This window comes from Plasmodium inui, assembly GCF_000524495.1.
Source record: "Plasmodium inui San Antonio 1 unplaced genomic scaffold supercont1.9, whole genome shotgun sequence".
Classification (NCBI taxonomy): domain Eukaryota; phylum Apicomplexa; class Aconoidasida; order Haemosporida; family Plasmodiidae; genus Plasmodium; species Plasmodium inui.
In genome coordinates this window covers 681,347-698,871 of record NW_008481843.1, presented here as the reverse complement: position 1 = coordinate 698,871, position 17,525 = coordinate 681,347, and the positions used below count along the sequence as shown (strand labels likewise).

The window sequence follows — 17,525 nt, the reverse complement described above, 5'->3', positions numbered from 1 at the left end:
ATCCCGCTTTAGCTTTTAGCTCCACTTATGCGGAACTACGCGGATACGATTTACGGAAGGAGAAGGGTCCCCATTTGTCGGCGGAGTCACACGCTGCTAGTTAGGTCGTCGCTCGGCGGACCACTTACAACGAGTTGCCATGTTCGCAGTTAAGGGGAAAAAAAAAAAGCGAGGCAAAAGGAAGTCAAGCGAATTAAAGTGAAGTCAAGCCAATTAAAACGAAGCAAAGCTAAACCAAACAAGTCACCCACGCTTCACTTTCTGCCCCTTGCCTGTTGCACCAAAACGGAACAAACATACAGATCATCGCCCTGGTCGAGTAAAGCCCCCCCGCCCGTCAAAACATGAATTTTAACAAACCGGAGTCCACGAAGGGAAAGGGGGACAAAAACTCCCTTTCCTCAAAGCTGATTAACAAGGTAAAGGAACGTGTGCCTTCAGGTCGCTCGCGAATGAGCTCAAAGGAGAAAAGAGTTTCTTCTTTTCCACTTGACACTGCGAAAATGATGCATGTGGGGAAAATAATGGAGGGGACACTCCTTCCCGATCTGTATGCCCATTGGGATCTGCGGCAGTACTTGCCAGTACACGCCAGCATGCCCACCTCCCCGTGCCTCACACTTGCCGCCAAACTCACCACCACTTTTTGCAGACGTATGTCCTGTCAATTCACCTGTGCGATTACATCATAAGGCCACTCATGTTTTATTGCTTCACGCCATTCATATTTGGATACGGACTTTACTACAATGACGAGTTTACGCTGAACCCCTTTAAACTAATCCCCAAAATATTGATAGGCTGAGGGGGGAGCCCAGGGCGCGCGTACATTGGAGGTGCTCCCGTGCACAGGTAGAAGTATTGTTTGTGTGCTGATATAGAAGAATCATAGCATCATGCGTGCGCACAGTTAGAAGCACAGTCGTATCTTTCGTGAGCACAGTTAGAAGTACCATGGCAGCATGCGTGGGCACTTGCGAATCGTGTAAATTATTATTCCGCCGTGTTGCCCCTCATGTGTCGCCAGCATGTAAACAGACACCTGCTGTTTTTTAACTCCCCGACACATGTATCCGGTGGTAATTCATTCGTATGTGTCCTCATTTTTTTTTATTAAATAAAACTTACAGGACGCGGATTAATTTCACGCCGCAATTAAAACGAACCTTTGAAACAATTTGAAGGAAAAGCGAAAGAGGCGGAAAAAAGTGGCAACCATATTGATTTAAAAAAAAAAAAAAAGAAAGCAATTATATCCACTCAACGCGTGAATTAATCTGTTTACTGTCACTCTTAAAGGTTGAGGAAATTATTGTAAAAAAAAAAAAAAAAAATTCAAACATGAAAATGCAAGTAGACCTTCCGTTCTTCCGTTTGCAAAAGTTTGGGGACATCGTTCTACAACTTTGGTTAACTCCATATTGATAATTTTTTCTGTTAAGATATTTTCCCCAAAAGCATTTACCGCTTCTTTTTAACTAGGCACGTCGTACTTGTAGGAACAGAAAGGGGCCATAGGGATGGCGATATTCATCACTGTATGGCTGCTCACAACTTTGTAAAAAAAAATATAAGACCAACTTTTGTGACTAATTCGGGGGAGTTCGGATCTGTCAGAGAAAGGATAAAATTTGGGAAACAATCATTCTCCACCCACACCCCCTGGCCACTAACTAGATAAGAAAGCTGTAAACGAACAGAATAAACCACACCATAGTAGGACAGCGTTACATACGCACCACGCACCTCCCCCCGGCTTTACTTCCCCTAAATGATCAAGAAACTCCTTTTGATGCAGGCTGCGATAAGCCTTGTGATCCGTTCCTCCACGAAAAAGTTAAAGAATGGAGAACAAATCCTCCGAAGAAGGTGTGCTCTGCTTAAGGGCATGAAATACAAAACGGGCAGAGCATCGTTTGCACAGCCAATCAGTTCGTCTTTAAAAAAGAAAAAGTACAACACACGGGAAGCACACGCGACAAATGAAATTCTCATTTTCGACTTGAGCGAAAAGCTTATAAATTACAAACTCGCCTTTGAACTGCAAAACTGGTTGCATCAATCCAAAATTAATTTGCAAAACGGAAACAAATTCCCTATACGTTCGAACATACCCCAATTGGTGAAAGTTAAAATTAAGAGGTTTGAAAAAAATCTTAAAAAATATGATTTTTGCTTCATTCTTCAGCACACTCCATGCTATACCTTGGGCAGCTCAGCACACCTGGGTGACATCCTCCTCGATAAAAAGAGTTACTACATTGAGGAGTTAGGGGACATATACAACACCTTCGACGAAAGGAGCCTTTCCCAATTTGTTACCAAACAGGGATATATTAAAAGCGAAATAGACGAGAGCGAAAATTATGATGAAGGGAAAAACTATTTTGACAGCTTTTCACAAAATGCAGATAATGTGAAAATGCCGATATATCGTATTAACAGAGGAGGAAAGACAACATACCATGGACCGGGGCAGCTAATCTTATACTTTATTTTAGATTTAAAAAAGTATCCCTCTAACCATAGCCAAAGGGGTGTCTCCCATTCGTCCCAACGTAAGGATCATTACGAGGGGGAACACCCTAAAATGGAGGGACACAACGAGGAAACGCTTCCACACCGATGCAACGCGAACCTAAATGCAAAGACAGAAAGTTCGTTTGATATACACAAAACAGTAAATAACATCCAAAAAATTGGAGTCGAAACTTTGGGCAAATTTAAAATAAAAGCACATACTAAGGAAGATTCCATTGGTGTTTTTCACAAAGATAAAAAGCTTATTTCAATCGGTTTGAAAATAAGAAAATACATATCTATGCACGGAATGGCTTTAAATTTCAACCTTGACAGGAACTTTTTGAAATATTTGCTTCCCTGCGGCATGAGTCACGCTGATTACACCTCGATGCATGAGCTGGATGAAGTAAAATATAGAGATAAAACAGGAGTCAGCCAGAATCCCGAACGAGAAAGCGAAATGGCTATCCACTCCTCGCTCCTCAACGAATTAGTAGTTAACTGTGTAGACTCACTAGGAACCATTTTTAATGCCAAGGTGAAGATTTCGAGCGATATAGGCGACCTTTTTGCTTAATTGTTTTGATTTGCCTATTTGTAGCAATGGCCATGAAGGGACACATTTCAGAAGAAGCATACGAAGTTCGATGGGAGAGGGGGAAGTGTAAACACCCAAATGTGAGCCTTCATAGGTTTAGCAATTTGCCCTACGAATTTGCTTAAATTTCAATTTGTAAAAAAAGTTCCCTATAAATTTTTTTTTCAAAATGGCTACCTGTGCAGCTTGACAAAAAAAAAAAAAAACATTCGCATCAACAAGTCACAAAAAAAGTGCACACACCAAACAGTTGTGTAATCCAAAAGTGTTAGAAGAAAACTACAAGGCTCAGATCAACTGTGCTCATTTTCAATGGTACTAAACGAAGAGTTGTCTATCGCCCTGCAAGTGGTCAATATTTGTTGCTTCCGACGTGAGCGCAGCTCTCTAAGGGGAACATAAAATATGTATTCCACATGAACATTTAGCGTAGAACATTTTCGTGACCGTGCTGCAAATCTTCACTTGAAATAAATGGCCTTATAGGTAGCCAAAGCGGGTGTGTATATGCATATTTTTTTTTTTTTTTTTCCTTTTTTATTTTTTTTCTTTTTTTGGCTTTAAACGTGAACATAGCGTTGTTTTTACCTGAACGAGCTAGCCACGTGATTTAAATCATTCTACATTTTGAACCGTGACAAGCGTGTGTACATGCAAATGTATAAAAAAAAAAATGTACATATAAATAGTACATAAAAAATGACAAAACATAATGGATGCACAAAATGAATAAACAAATTGAATAAACAAAATTAACAAAAAAAATGAATAAGCAAAATGAATAAACAAAATGAATAAACAGAATGAACAAACAAAATAAATTACAAAAAACTTCTTTCGACCAGCTGAGAATACGTTTCACTCACGTTTGATTTAAGTAACCTCCGCCGTCTTGTGCCATCAGTTCACCTCTTTCCATTCTGTTATCCCCCCAGGAAACCACGTTTTGTCACATTTTCCGCAAAACACTGTGGGATAGCGTCTGCGAAGTGTTTACATGGCATTTACTCGCTGTTGTCTTCTTTTAAAAGCATTTTTTTCCCTCCATCATCTTGTAAAAGAGTCATTTTAGTTAACACCTTTGTTAGCACGTATTTGTATAAGCATATTGTTTAAGGCGCACCTGGGGAAAACCTTTTTTCACCCCCAATCGCCTATACACTTTTGTGCGAGAGCCAGTTGGATCCCTTTTTTTTTTTTTCTTTTTACCTTGTCAACTGCCTCAACGGTTAGCAACATTGCGGGATAGAGCCACAGAGAGATATCTTCCTTGTTGTATAAAAATATTTGACCATTTTTATCTCAGCTCATTTTGTCTTTGTCGTCCCCCCCAAAAAAAGAGCAGTAAACCACGCACGCGCATGTATACATATATCTACTTGTTTGCCAATTTTCCTGTTCTGTACTCCTCCTCCTTGTGTCTGCAAAATGGAACACCCTGCAGTGAAGACGGAAAACATAGCCCACACGGCGAACACGGAAAACTTGTCCAACGCACCCAATAATGTCCCGTACACCTTCGAGCACTCCAGAAACCTGGGCAACAAAATCCTTAAGCCCATACGCCAGGAAAAGATCGTCAAGGTGCCCGTGACCCAGTATGTGGAAAAAATCATAGAGAAGGAAGAAATCAAATTCGTCAACAAATATGTCGATGTCGTCAAACCAATAATCACTTACAAGACGAAGCACATTTCCAAGCCAATCTATTTAGACAAAATTAAGTATGAGCCCAAGCTGATAGAGAAGGAGAAAATTATACACATCCCAAAAATAGAGTACAGAAATAAAATCGTAGAAATACCTGTGTATCTTCATAAGCAAAATATCATAGAGAAAAAAGTCCCCCTAATCATTGAGCGAGTTATTCCTGTCCTGAAGGTCAAAAAAATCGAGAAGGAGGTCCTCACAGATGTGATCGAAATTCCTTCAATCTGCGAAATGGCTAAAAGGGAGAGAATCATAAATAGTAGTACCAAACAGGAATATACAAACAGGGTGATGGTCCCTCAGATGGCAAGGGGAGTCTCCGACAGAAATAACTTTTACGCAGTAGCAGAAGCGAACGAAAGCCAGGATATGTACAATAAGGAAACGTACAGAAATATGGAGTCTCGAAATGATACTTGTTCCCCCGCTGTATATTTTCCAGTGCAAATGTTCCCGTCCACCGAAATGGAGAAGTTTAAAGGACCACATCGGGGAAGTCACTCCGTCGTGAGAAGCGAATCGGATGAAGACTCCTGTGGGGGGAAATTGGAACATAAAAATGAAACCACGTATAATGAGGCCACGCATGAGGAGGGTGAGGAAGGTGAAGACAGGAAGCAAGGTGACAACTATGGAGACGCCGCGGGAAATGCGGAAGGAACGCCTAACGAGGAATATTTATCCAGCGGGCAGGACCTACACATCGGTCAACGGCTACACGACGGTGAATCCATATCGAGGGAAAACGCACAAGGTACAGTGCAGACCGGGCATTACAGAGAAGACGATCTGTATAAGAAGTCGAATATCACGCATGTCAGCATACACCTTCCCACAACGAAGGAGGAGCTTCGTGAGGCTCTCCAACGGAATTCTTCCAACGGAGGGGAGGGCAGTTATGGCGTGTCTTTGAACCAGGCAACGGAGGAAAGGAGCGGCAGCAACCGGATAGCTAGCAGTGGTGCGAGCAACCTGCGAAGCGGAAACAACGGATACGCTTCGGATAACCACCTCTTCACCTACAACCACAGAGACGGCAGAAACGGCAGATACAACGAGTACAATATGAACCAAGTGATGAGCGAGCAGCTAATCAGAGAGTCTTTTAACGACTCCAGACGAGACATGTCCAAGTCAGTAGAAGAGAACGTCGGCCAGGGGAACTATTACTCGGATGTGAAGGGCCGAATAGAATCTCAGCAACATAACCTTTCCGTGCCATCCAACATCCACGTGTATAAGGAAAACTACTCTTCATCTCAGAACGTGTACAGAAATGAGTCCGGGAAAACGCGGTCAAACTTTATGCCTTCCTATGCGAACAGCAATGGGCAGGCAATTGTATCCGTGCGCCCCGCCACCATTTTGGAGTACGTCCCCAAGCAGACGAAGGGCAAGTCGCGCTTCTGCAGCTTCCTAAACAGGTGTTGCGGCGAGGAGTAAGTGCACAAGGGGGGCTGCAGTTACGGTTTCGGTTTCGGTTGCGAATGCGGTTGCGTTCCCATTGCAATTGCCTCGCGCTTACCGAGGCGTTGCCATTTTGCCCCCAGGTGCATAGACGCCGTTCCCCCTCTGCGTCCACTTCTCCGTGAACAAAATAAAACCATGAAAAACTCTTCAAACGCGAAACATAGAAGTTGATCGAAGGGGCACGAACTCTTCGCGTCTCCCTTCTCCCTTCCCCATGCGTTCAAAATAACGGTAAAAAGAGTAAAGCAACTATAGCGTATGCGGTTACAGTAGGGAGGGGTAATCAAACATTACAATGGCTTCGCCCTGTGAGAGGTGAAACGTCAAAGTGGTGCCACTTAAAAAAGTCAAACATCTGCTGTGAGGCAAAATCACAGTTTTGTAAGAATAAGGTGTTGAATATGTCTTAATAAAAGAGCCTCAACAGGCTTGGAGGGGGCAGTTTCAGGTGAGTGGGAGGTAGAGACCACACAGATGAGAGATGCCTGGTCATCGGAACAAAAAAAAAAAAAAAAAAAAAAAAAAAAAAAAAAAAAAAAAAAAAAAAAAAAAAAAAAAAAAATAAAAAAAAAAAGGAGAAAAGGAGAAAAGAAAAGACGCAAAAATACAGCCACCTCCGCTTTAAGGATACCTGTAGACACGCACGCGCGTCTCTCTGCTTGCCTGTATCTTGCGCAACTAAAACATTAATAATGGTACAAAATTGAAAAGACGAGAAGGCGAAAGGGCGAAAAGTCTAACTTTTTAGAAGCTCGAAGGGGCAGTCCTCCTTGGAATACGTGACCGCGCTCTGTAACTTGGTGTCCCACGTTAGGGACTTCTTGTACGTGCTCTTTTCTGTTAGAGGGGGGGGGGAAAGGTGTCGCGCGGTGTGCAAATTTTTATCACATTGTGTTTTGTTCTGTTCCGTTATGTTCTGTTATGTCATTTTCTGTCTCGTTTTGCCTCACTTTGTTTCTTTTTACTTTTCTTATATGTGCTTACTTGACTTGAGGGAACTGCGCGCGCTATGCATGTGCAATAAGTTAAACCGTCTTTGCCCCAATTGCTCGCCTGGGTGGACTGTTGGCCTGAACGCGGGTACCTTATTCGCATCGTACCCCCTCAGGGGAGATGCATCAGGCACATTCTCTGTTGCATCCTGGCTACCCAGAAAATCGGGAACATCTTGAAATGGGTATTCATATTCGTCCGCCAGTCCGTGGTCCTCACAGGAGTCCTGTTCTTCGCTCAGCCCGTGCTTGTCTCGTTTGTCCTGCTCACCTGATAAACTTTTGTATTTCCAACACAGGCCATTCTTGGATGGGTCGTACTGCATGTAGTCATTTTCGCCTGCTGGTATGTGCGTGTGTGTGTGGAGGGGGGGAACGACAACATAGCGGTTATGTAAATGGGAGAACCGAGCGAAGGGGGGCCAGTAGGACGGATCACTTCCCCAATTGGTATGATATCAGGGGTAGGCATAGCAATGCATTCACCGCAGTGGAGTCATCACAACTGCGCAGTCTGCCCTTTCCCCCGAAGGGGCGAATTGTTACTTGTACTCGCGTCACGGATGGAATCGATGGTGGATTGACTGAAGGAGGAAAAAGTGGAAACAGAAATAAGTGAGCAGTGGATAAAGCATTGGGCTTCTTCCATTGATGAGTCTACTTCCTCGGCAGCTACTCCCGCTTCAACCACTGCCATCAGCGGAGAAAATGGATATAGCCATATTTTAGGCATTGGTTTGCTGAAAGTAGAGATGGACATTTATGCATCTCTGCGTAGTTCCTTCTGGGGGGAGAAGGGACTGCCTACTTGGCATCGTATAGATCGCCCCAACGATAGGACCCTTACTTGAAGCAGCTGGATGAAGTGAGAGAATCCTTCGACTGGTATTTGAAACAAATGAATCGCTTAACCTTGTCAATAATCTTATCCTTCTTACCCAACTTTTTTCGAATTAACGAATCGATAAAGAAAAACTCATGAGCATATTTCTCCATGAGCTCGTTAAATATTCTCATGTATGTATACACACTGAACACATTTTGGACATGAGCTTTTTCTGCTCCAAATAGCACCGTCCGGATTGCTGCCGTCAATTTATTGTCATAGGAAAATGATTCATACGCATGGGCTGCCTTCTCACATGTGTAAATAATCTTCTGCTGACTCTTCTGCTTGTATGCTAGGTATAGGCTGTGGGCTGGGTGCACAATTTTGTCGTTCCTTGAGATTATATATATTGTGGGGATGGTGATATTTTCAATGAAGAAGATGGGGCATATGTTTTCTATGTCGTAGTGGAACTTTTTTTTAATTTTCCTTTTAGCGAAGTAGAGGCAGATGTTTTTAAAAATGATTTCTCCCTTTCCCTTGGCGCTCAGGTGGAACGTCGTTTTGTACAGCTCGGTTAGGGACACGTAGGGGGAGTCCACGATCTGCGGCGAGGGGGAGCAGGGGGATACTCGCGTGGGGAGGTCAGACGGGTGGAAACATGTCGAAACATATTGCAACAGATCGCGACAGATCGAAGCGGATCGCAACATATCACAACGGGTCGCAACACATGGCACCGCTCCACATCGCGGTGCTTGACACCGGCGGCCCCCTCCCCCTTACCAGCAACTTAATGTTGGCGTCCAGAGACGCCGCAATGATGGAGCTAACTGCGCCGGAGTACTTCCCCCAGAGGGCGAAGTTCTTCACGTGTTCTACATTCCTCAAATGGTGCAGAATCAGAAACAGATCCTGCGATTCATTCCATCCACTTGTAGAGAAATAACCATCGGATAAACCACACCCCGAGCAATCATAGGAAAAAATGGAACACTCACATATCAGCAGAATGTGCAGGATGTCCAAGGCCTCCAGCTGGCAGCTACAACTCGAATGAGTGTAAATAACACAAGGTGTATTTTCATTGTAGTTAAAAGGAGTAAAGAAACAGCACTTGAGCTTTTCCCCTCGGCGATTGTTAATAATCATGTCCCTCCTGTAGTAATTTTTTCCATTAAAGTGAAGGAAGATGGGTCCAAGAAACTCCTCATCATACTTATCTCTCGGGTGCCTCAAAAAGAACATTAGCAATTCATATAGATGAAACATGTTTCTTCATTTCTGCGAGTCCTGCCCCCACAGGGTAAAGAGGTGGGTGCGTCCGCCTGGTCACGAGGGGGGCGTCTGCTTCGTCCGTGTTCTCGTCCGTCTGCTCCTTTGTCTTCCCATGCATGTGCGTGCTACGCGTTATACCTTGTCTGTTGTCTTCCTCGCGCCAATTGGGGGGTCCCAGAGGGGACGTTTCTCCGCTTGGCGAGCCCCAGTTCACATGTGGGGTGCATACATCCATGTGCACGCGCGCACAGGTGCTAACTCTTCCCAGAGGTTACGTGGCTCATTCGAAGCAAAACCGTTGCACCCAAGTGTGGGGGAAAAAAACAGTCGCATTTCATTCAACATTTATCTGCAGAAAATGTTGGGAATAAAACTCCTTTGGCTAATTATACCTCTCCGCGAGTCTTCCTCCTAGCTGAAGGGGCTACGTGAGCAACCACCCCAGAAAGAGAGGATCTCACTTTTATGATGCCTCTCTGTGTACCACACTGAAAAAAAGGGGTCAATTTTCTAATTTCTGTTTACACCCCCCCCCTCCTCTTTGTTTCCTTTTTTTTTTATGTTCATGTAATTGATCCCCTGTTTGACGTATATACATGTAGGTAGCCTAAAACTGTAAAAGTCCTCTCACTCGTCCTTTGATTACCATTTTTGTGGTTGGGTCTGGGGGAGCTCTGCAGCACACGCACAACGGAGCCTCTCTATTCAAATGTGGACCTATTGGGGCTTCCTTACACGGGGGCGACGGTGTAGAACTTTTTTCCCAACTCGCCTGAACGACTCACTTGAACGAATCAACTACGACGCGCAAGCTAAGGATGGCTGGTCGTCCAATTTTTGTATGCCCAGTTTTTGTGCCCAATTTTTGTGCGCCCAATTAATGGCCATTTGGGGGAATCGCCAAAGGGATGAGCTGGCTCATTTTGCAGCATCAAAAAGGAAAGGGTCACACACATGGTGTCGTTCCAAGGGGCAGCCAAATGGTGAGAAAAATACAACGCTGCAAAATTGGATAAGACAAGAGAATACCAAACTGGCACGTAAAACCTGTGATGAAATATTTTAAATATTTTTATTTTTCTAAATGTTAAAATTTGAGAAAAAAAAAAAAAAAAGTGTATTTCTTCTTTTTTTTTTTTTTTTTTCTTTTTCTTTTGCCGCGTCTTTGCACACCGTTTGAAAAAAGGGGCAGAACTGGGGGAAAAATGCAGGCGGGAAATTTTCACAAAATAACGTAAAAAATGGGAAAAAAAGAAAAAAAAAACACCAGCGTGAATGCGGAATGCTCTTGGCATATACTACATGGAAAAACGAAACATCAGAAAGGGGGAAGAGAAAAGAAAAAAAGAGGGTGACACGGTGTGGGACGCGCATCAACGCCAACATGAGTGGGAGCAGCAAAGCGATACGTTAAAAAGCAAGAACAGCTGGCGTAACGGGGTTGGAAGGCGCGTCCACATCCTCCCCCCTGCTAATGAGCTTAGGTAAGGGCGAATGCAGGAGTATGAGGGGGGAGGGGATCGCTCGAGGAAAGGTGTACCACTGCACGATCATGCGCTTATTCGTATGGACAAATGTACTAACATATGTACAAGTAAATACATATGCACCGTTGGTAGTCTTCTCAGTAGGCGACGCAAAAGGGAAGGTCTCCTTGGTGTAGTAGCTCTCCCCTGAGATAGTGGTTCATTCTTTAACAAATATGTTCCGGTGACACCCCCACCATGTTGTTCTTTCTTCTTAAGTATTGCTCCAGATATTACTCCAAATATTACTCTACTCCAAAAATTATCAGCTCACTTTCCTCCATCACTTATGCACTCATACTTGGGCCAAATAAGCGCCTGCAGCTCGTTGGCGTATTTGAAGTAGATCGTCGTGGGGGCGTTGTACAGGCGGCAGTTATCAAACATGCGCTTCAGCTCAATTCCGAAGTCCTCCTTGGTTTTGTACTCGCCCTGCGGAGGGAAGAAAGGCGCACAGGTTGGTCAAATGAAGAGGTGTACACAGAGAGGCAGCGGGGTAGGCGCAGGCATGGAGCGGCTTTCCACCAGACGGGCGAAATCGCCCATGTCCGCTTCACATGCCTACTTGACATGCCTCCTTGACATGCCTACTTGACATGCCCGCTTGGCATGCCCGCTTTTTACATCCTCCCGCACGGTAACGTACATGTCTGGCCTTCCTCCTCATGGTCAAAATATCCGTGGGCTCCTTTATAATGTCATAGTAGTCGGGGGCCTCCGACAGGCTCACAGGTTTGAGGAAGGGCCAAGCGGACTGCTGCTTTTCGAGGAAGTCCAGGACGCCTAAAATTTGGTCCTTTAGCTGTACATCCTTGTTTTGCGCCTTCTTTGGGAAATACTTCACTTCCTTTTTCCATCCGACTTCCAGCAGCCCCGGGATGTTACTCGGGTGAATGGGATTATTAACTCCTTTATTTTGCACAAAGAAGTTGAGCCCCTTAAAAATGATTTGTGGCTTAATAAAATGAATGGCCTTCTTTACGGTCTTTTTCTGCTCGTATAACATCTCCGATAGTCGGAGGTAATTTATGTTCGGGAATATATAGCACTCCATTAGGGTTCCTCCGTCGTAATCCTTGATGTAACCGAACCATCTTTCCTTGGGCATGGAAATCTTCTGTGAGAATCCCTGCTTGCGGAAGTATCCGATGGCGAAGTTGTCTGCAAGGGGGAGAGGGGCAGCGTGGTGAAAATGAGAAACGCGGTAAAGATGTGCAGAGTGATGAAGAGGAGCAGCACGGTAAAGATGAGAAACGCTGTAAAGATGTGCAGCGTGGTGAAGATGAGAAACGCTGTAAAGATGTGCAGCGTGGTGAAGATGAGAAACGCTGTAAAGATGTACAACTCAACAGATCGGAGTGCTCCCCCCGATGGCGCCGAGACCTACCCGCATACGTCAAGAAGTACTCGATGCCGAACTTTTTCACATGCTCCTTCAGATGGTTCATCAACCTCGTGCCGTAGCCCTTCACCTGTTCCGTAGAGGTAACTGCGAGAAAGGCTATTTCAGCAAACCTCTGCTCAAAGTAAGGCCTAAAACAGACTCCCCCAATTACCGTGTCCTTTTTTAAAAGACAAAAAGTGTAATGATTCCGATCGAAGACTAACCGAACGATATACTCTCGAGGCATCTTCGGTAGCTGTCTGGAGAAAATATTTTTCAGAGTAATCAGTTTGATTAAGTGATCGGGTTCTCTGTCATTCGTTATGCACTCGAAGGTGATGATGCCCATGTTTTCTTCTTTGGCTCCTCCTGCGTCTCGATGCAGGTATCCAAGGCCGGTTTCAGATGGCAAGAGGGACTACAGGTGGGTGGTGGGGGAAATGTCGGCACAGAGGTGTAAGTGGGCACAAATGAGAGGCACAAATGGGAAGCATAGAAGGGGTGGTACTCCACGCAGTGTTCTCAAACGAAAGGGTACAATGAGCCACTCTTCAGCGGAGCTACTCGGAATAGATCCTCGGAACGGCTTCTCCTTGGAACCACTTCTCATCGCTGCTCCCCCTCACCTGCAACTTGTTGCTCTGCTTGGCCGCATTGATGAAGAGCATGTGGGCGACGTTGGCAGACAACCCGGCCTCCAGGCAGAGGTTCAGAAAAAAGTATTTTATTTTCTTCTTCACGGCGGTCTTCTTTAAATCCTCAATTATGGTCACATAATTGCACAGCAAAACGGTGTAGAGAAAATCCCTGGAGAAACACATGCTGATAACATTGCCACTGGATTGCTCTTTCCGCAAAAACGTTTTCCACTTTGAATAAATGGTCTCATAATTCGGATCATAAATCAAATTGGGTTTGCTTAATCTGTTGTTCACTGGCATGAGCTGTTGCAGATTTATTATGGAACATATGCTCTTGGTTATTTCGGTCAAGATGTACTTGTTGTTTTCGTCCTGTTCGCGCTCCAGCCTGCCCCGATCATTGGCGGCATCATTCGCCCCAGCATTTCCCCCATCATTGGCAGCACCTTTGCCGCTATCACTGCTGACGGTGGCAACCTCCCTCACTTGCACCGCGTCCACCTTGTCCTCATTCCCGTTATTAACACTGATGTTCTCACTTGGGAGGTCTTTTTTATCCGTCTGACTGGGGGAGCCCTCACCCTTGAGCTGCTCCTCTGGGACCATCACAGAGTCATGCTCTTTACCCGTCTGTCCTTCTGCAGGGTTCTCTGGTGTAGCCTCCCCTGTTGGGGTACCTCCGTCGGCGACGCCATCGTCAGTGCCCCCCCCGTCTAGCTTCCGCTTCTTAACTGTTTCCTTGGCATTGTCATCATTCAGGGCCTGTCCCCCCTCGCAAAGTTCCGCTTTGTTCTCCTCTTCGACTTTCTCCTTCGCGTTTTGCAAATTCTCCTTTTCTGCCTCCTGCTCATCCTGAGTGACGATACCCTTCAGTTCGTCGCCTTTTGTGACGGTATCCACCCCGCTGTTCCCATCCGACATCTCAGACTTCTCATTATAAAGCAAACTCTCGTTATTGTAAAAATCGAGCAAATAATCCACGAGGGAATTATTCACAATGTCGCTAACAATGTTATAGATTTTTTCATTAGGGGGTAACTTGGAGCAATATTTTCCATTGACAAAGTTTTTACTCAGATCAAGACCATCGACGTTTTTTAAATATAAGCTTTCATTAAAGGTGAGATCCTCCATTCGGATATTCTTAATTCCGTTTTTGTTACCTTCGATGTTGTTATTCATTTTGTTTGTGGCTCTACTATTTGAATGTATGTTATTGTTTTTTTTTCCACTTTCCGTTTCTTCTCCGTTTTCGCCTACACTTCTGATGCTTACATTTCTGGTTCCCTTCGACCCCGCTGCTTGCATGATGCTTCCTGTCTTGCTTGGGCTGTTCCCCAGGGGGACACTCCCATGCGGGCCGCTCATCAGGCCGCTTCCCATACCGCTGGACATACCGCTAATCGACCCCCCCATCGCCCCCGCGTGCATCTCGTTGATGGGACCTCCGGGGATGAAGCCACCTCCAATCCCGACGGTGTTCCCTACACCACTCCCCATCGCCCCCATGGAATTCATCAAATTCATACCGCCATACGGATGAGACGGAGGAACATGGAAGCTGTAAGAGTTACCACCGGCACCCATCATCGGTGATACATTCATTGCACTGTATTGATTGCCAATCCCTCTCATTGCATTCAGGCTATTCATTCGACCCATGCTGCAGTTTAAAAATGCATTTCCGCTATTCATTCCATGAGGGGGAGACATGCTCATATTGTTGCTTCCCATGCCGATGGCACTGTTGGGATAGTTGTTAACGTCGATGTTTTTTAATGGTCCTTCCATAATTTCTTTCCTCCCTGTGTCCTTTTTTTTGCTCTCCGGGGGGAACTCATCGTTCATGTCTCTGAAGTTGGAGCCATTCATTCGGTTGGCTTCGCCCATTCGGTTGGCTTCTCCCATGTGGTTCATTCGCGACCCCTTGGCGGCCCCCCCATTCGCGTTGCCCATAACCCCCATTTGCGCGTTCGCCATAAAGGGTTTATTCTTGGCGAAGCTCATATTGGAGCTACCCACGACATCGCTCAAACTGTTCATGCCTACATTTTTGTTTGCTGCCAAGGTGGTCCCGTTTTTGACACTTCCACTTTCCCCGCTAATCTTCGCCCCAGTCATGTGGGGTCCATTCCCGATGACGCCGCCCCGACTATGTGGCGGTATCTTGTTGGGGGAAGAAAAATTGACGGGGCCACTTTCCACCTTGCTCATGCTGCTGCTACTGTTGCTGTAATTACCGCCGGCTGATATGTTCCTTTGACCACTAGATACTGCTCTATCCTGATCATTCAGTTCGTTGTATCCACTGCCTTGCGTGGGGCCGCTGCCCATTCCTCCGATGCCTAACCCCCCATTAAGCATTCCATTCCCGTTGGGCAAGTAATTCATTTTTGGGTCCCCTCCCAGGTGCATGGCATTTTCACCGTTTGTAATACCCCCCAGCATGTTGTCTTCGCGGTTTGGGGGGTTTCTCTGTTCGTTCTTCTTCTTCTCGTCGTTGTCGTCCTCCGGGTTATCCTCCTGATGCCCATCATCCATGTGGCCATTTCCACGGTTCTCATTTCCTTTCCCGTCGTCTCCACTGCTGCCGTGGTTGCCTCCACTTCCTCCGCCTCCCCCTGCGTTGCCGCCACCGCTCAGTGAGTTGCTTCCTCCACCCCCGTTCGACGAATTGCTTGCTCCATCTCCCCCATTGCAGTCGTTCCCTTCCGCCATGCAACTCCTGGCCTTCCACCTTTGGGGCAACTCCACCAATTTATCTTCCCCAAGGAGGGGACGCCTCTCCGTGCCACCATATGGGAGATCATCACTGGAGTCCTCCCCCCCTGCAGGTTTTCCAACCTGCAATGATGGCAACATTGTAGTGGACGTGGCTTCAAGATCCCCTCCTTCTTTGTCCTTGTGCGAACGAGCCCGATCATTCTCTTCGCATGGGTCTAGCAGCCCAGTGGGCGACGCCGCGTGTCCGGTGGCGTGGGATCTGTCCAGGCTATCCAAATGGTCGGTCCCCATCTTCTTGCACACAAAATCCCACGCAGCTTTTCGATCGCTTTTTTGCTCACTTGTTTGCTGATTTGTTTCACCGCATGCGGGACTACCCCGGCAAGCTTCCAAGGGGGTGCTACGTTTGACAGTCTGGGTGGTACTACCCCGTGATGGGTCTACCAGACCGTCGCTGTGGGTCAAGCCGTGGCCCCCACCGTCGGGGGGGTAACTCTGCAGGAGGTTGGCAACGCCGCCGCCGGACTCGAAGTGCATTCGCTTCCTCTTGGGCGTCCCCAGCAAGCCTGCTCCCCCTCCTGCTCCCTTGGGGGCTATTTCAGCGATGCACTTCTCCTCCGAATCAAAAAAGAATGCATCGTTTTGGTATTTCAAAAAATTCCAAAGGTCGACATCTTCGTCCGTCCCTTCGTTATAAGAAAAGAGGGGATATTCATTTTTTTCCTTTATTTTATTTGTCAAAACATGACGACTTGAGTCCTTCCAAAGTGGTTCCCTCTCCCCGTTTATAAGGTAATCCATCATCATTGTCGTCGTCGTCAAGCTTCGGCGGATGGCTGGGCATTAAAAACTAAAAAGGGACATACAAATGGTCATTCTAGCAGGGGCCCATTTGTACAAAGGGGTCAGCAAAAAGGAGGTATGCACCCAACTCTTCATCCCTCTCTGATGCTATGCGGCCGTGCCCGAGTGGAAAATAAACCTCGAAAATGGTAATTCATTCGCGCGGGGAGAAAAAAAAGAAGCAAAGAAAAATCCCATACATTGGAAAAACGCGCAAATGGGAAAAACCCGTAAAAGGGGAAATTACAAAAACGTATCAAAATGCGTCAAAAGAAAAAAAAACCAAGAGGAAAAATTGTAGCCTCTTAAAAAGAACAATTGAAAGAATAATTCAGCGTATAAAAATTACCCTTGGGGGAAGAAGAAAAAAAAAAATCGCGAATGGGAAAAATGTATACTCCGCCAATTTTGGAAATATCGCACGGCCAGAAAAAGCTACGTTGGCGGCATTTGAAAATACGGTCATCCGAAGGAGGAACGGAAGATAAAAGTTACTACCGTGCTTGCTTTATAATCACATGACATTTTCGTAAACTTTGATACTGGGAAGTCAATTTTTGCGTCAAGGAACGATTACATATTTCTTAGATGCACTTTTCCTAATTTTATCAAATTAAATATCCCTATTTTATGAATGTTACCACTGTTCTGCTGAGAGGTGAATTAGCATAGCAAAATGTTTCCACCAATTTTGTATTTTTCCTCTTTGGGGAGATACGTGTCCAACTTGGCATTCTTTTTTTTTTCCCCTCCTCACTGATGACAGGCAGAAGTATGCGCTAAGAAGCTCCTTCTCATTTCGCTACAAATGCACGCGTATACATTCGCATAGGCTTTTATGTGTACTTAATGTGTTCGTATTCTTTTCTAGCTGCTTTTACCCCTCAGGGGTGTTGTTGCCGTGACGAAGAAGTTACCTCGCTGGTTGGTCATCCCAAATGATGTACCAGATAAAAAAAGCCACACATGATGCACCTTTTAGAGGATATATATATAAAGGACCCATC

At 45.5% G+C, this 17,525-nt stretch overlaps 5 protein-coding genes across 5 annotated transcripts; 3 read left to right on the top strand and 2 right to left on the bottom strand.

Moving 5' to 3' along the window:
• Window positions 1-344: 344 nt before the first annotated feature.
• On the top strand, window positions 345-805 carry C922_02647 (hypothetical protein; the record flags this gene model as incomplete). The annotated part of the gene is made up of 2 exons (XM_008818246.1): window positions 345-419; window positions 653-805. 2 exons carry the CDS (start codon window positions 345-347, stop codon window positions 803-805), a joined length of 228 nt encoding a protein of 75 aa, XP_008816468.1.
• Window positions 806-1,771: 966 nt separating this feature from the next.
• C922_02646 (lipoyl(octanoyl) transferase) lies at window positions 1,772-3,100 on the top strand (the record flags this gene model as incomplete). Its single annotated transcript, XM_008818245.1, has 1 exon — window positions 1,772-3,100. One exon carries the CDS (start codon window positions 1,772-1,774, stop codon window positions 3,098-3,100), a length of 1,329 nt encoding a protein of 442 aa, XP_008816467.1.
• A 1,449-nt stretch (window positions 3,101-4,549) lies between these two features.
• C922_02645 (hypothetical protein) lies at window positions 4,550-6,274 on the top strand (the record flags this gene model as incomplete). Its single annotated transcript, XM_008818244.1, has 1 exon — window positions 4,550-6,274. The coding sequence occupies one exon, from the start codon at window positions 4,550-4,552 to the stop codon at window positions 6,272-6,274; it is 1,725 nt and encodes a 574-aa protein (XP_008816466.1).
• A 763-nt stretch (window positions 6,275-7,037) lies between these two features.
• Window positions 7,038-9,394, bottom strand: C922_02644 (hypothetical protein; the record flags this gene model as incomplete). Its single annotated transcript, XM_008818243.1, has 5 exons — window positions 7,038-7,138; window positions 7,286-7,636; window positions 7,840-7,877; window positions 8,141-8,727; window positions 8,909-9,394. 5 exons carry the CDS (start codon window positions 9,392-9,394, stop codon window positions 7,038-7,040), a joined length of 1,563 nt encoding a protein of 520 aa, XP_008816465.1.
• A 1,802-nt stretch (window positions 9,395-11,196) lies between these two features.
• On the bottom strand, window positions 11,197-16,482 carry C922_02643 (histone acetyltransferase; the record flags this gene model as incomplete). The annotated part of the gene is made up of 4 exons (XM_008818242.1): window positions 11,197-11,358; window positions 11,573-12,087; window positions 12,314-12,728; window positions 12,937-16,482. The coding sequence occupies 4 exons, from the start codon at window positions 16,480-16,482 to the stop codon at window positions 11,197-11,199; spliced, it is 4,638 nt and encodes a 1,545-aa protein (XP_008816464.1).
• Window positions 16,483-17,525: the final 1,043 nt, after the last annotated feature.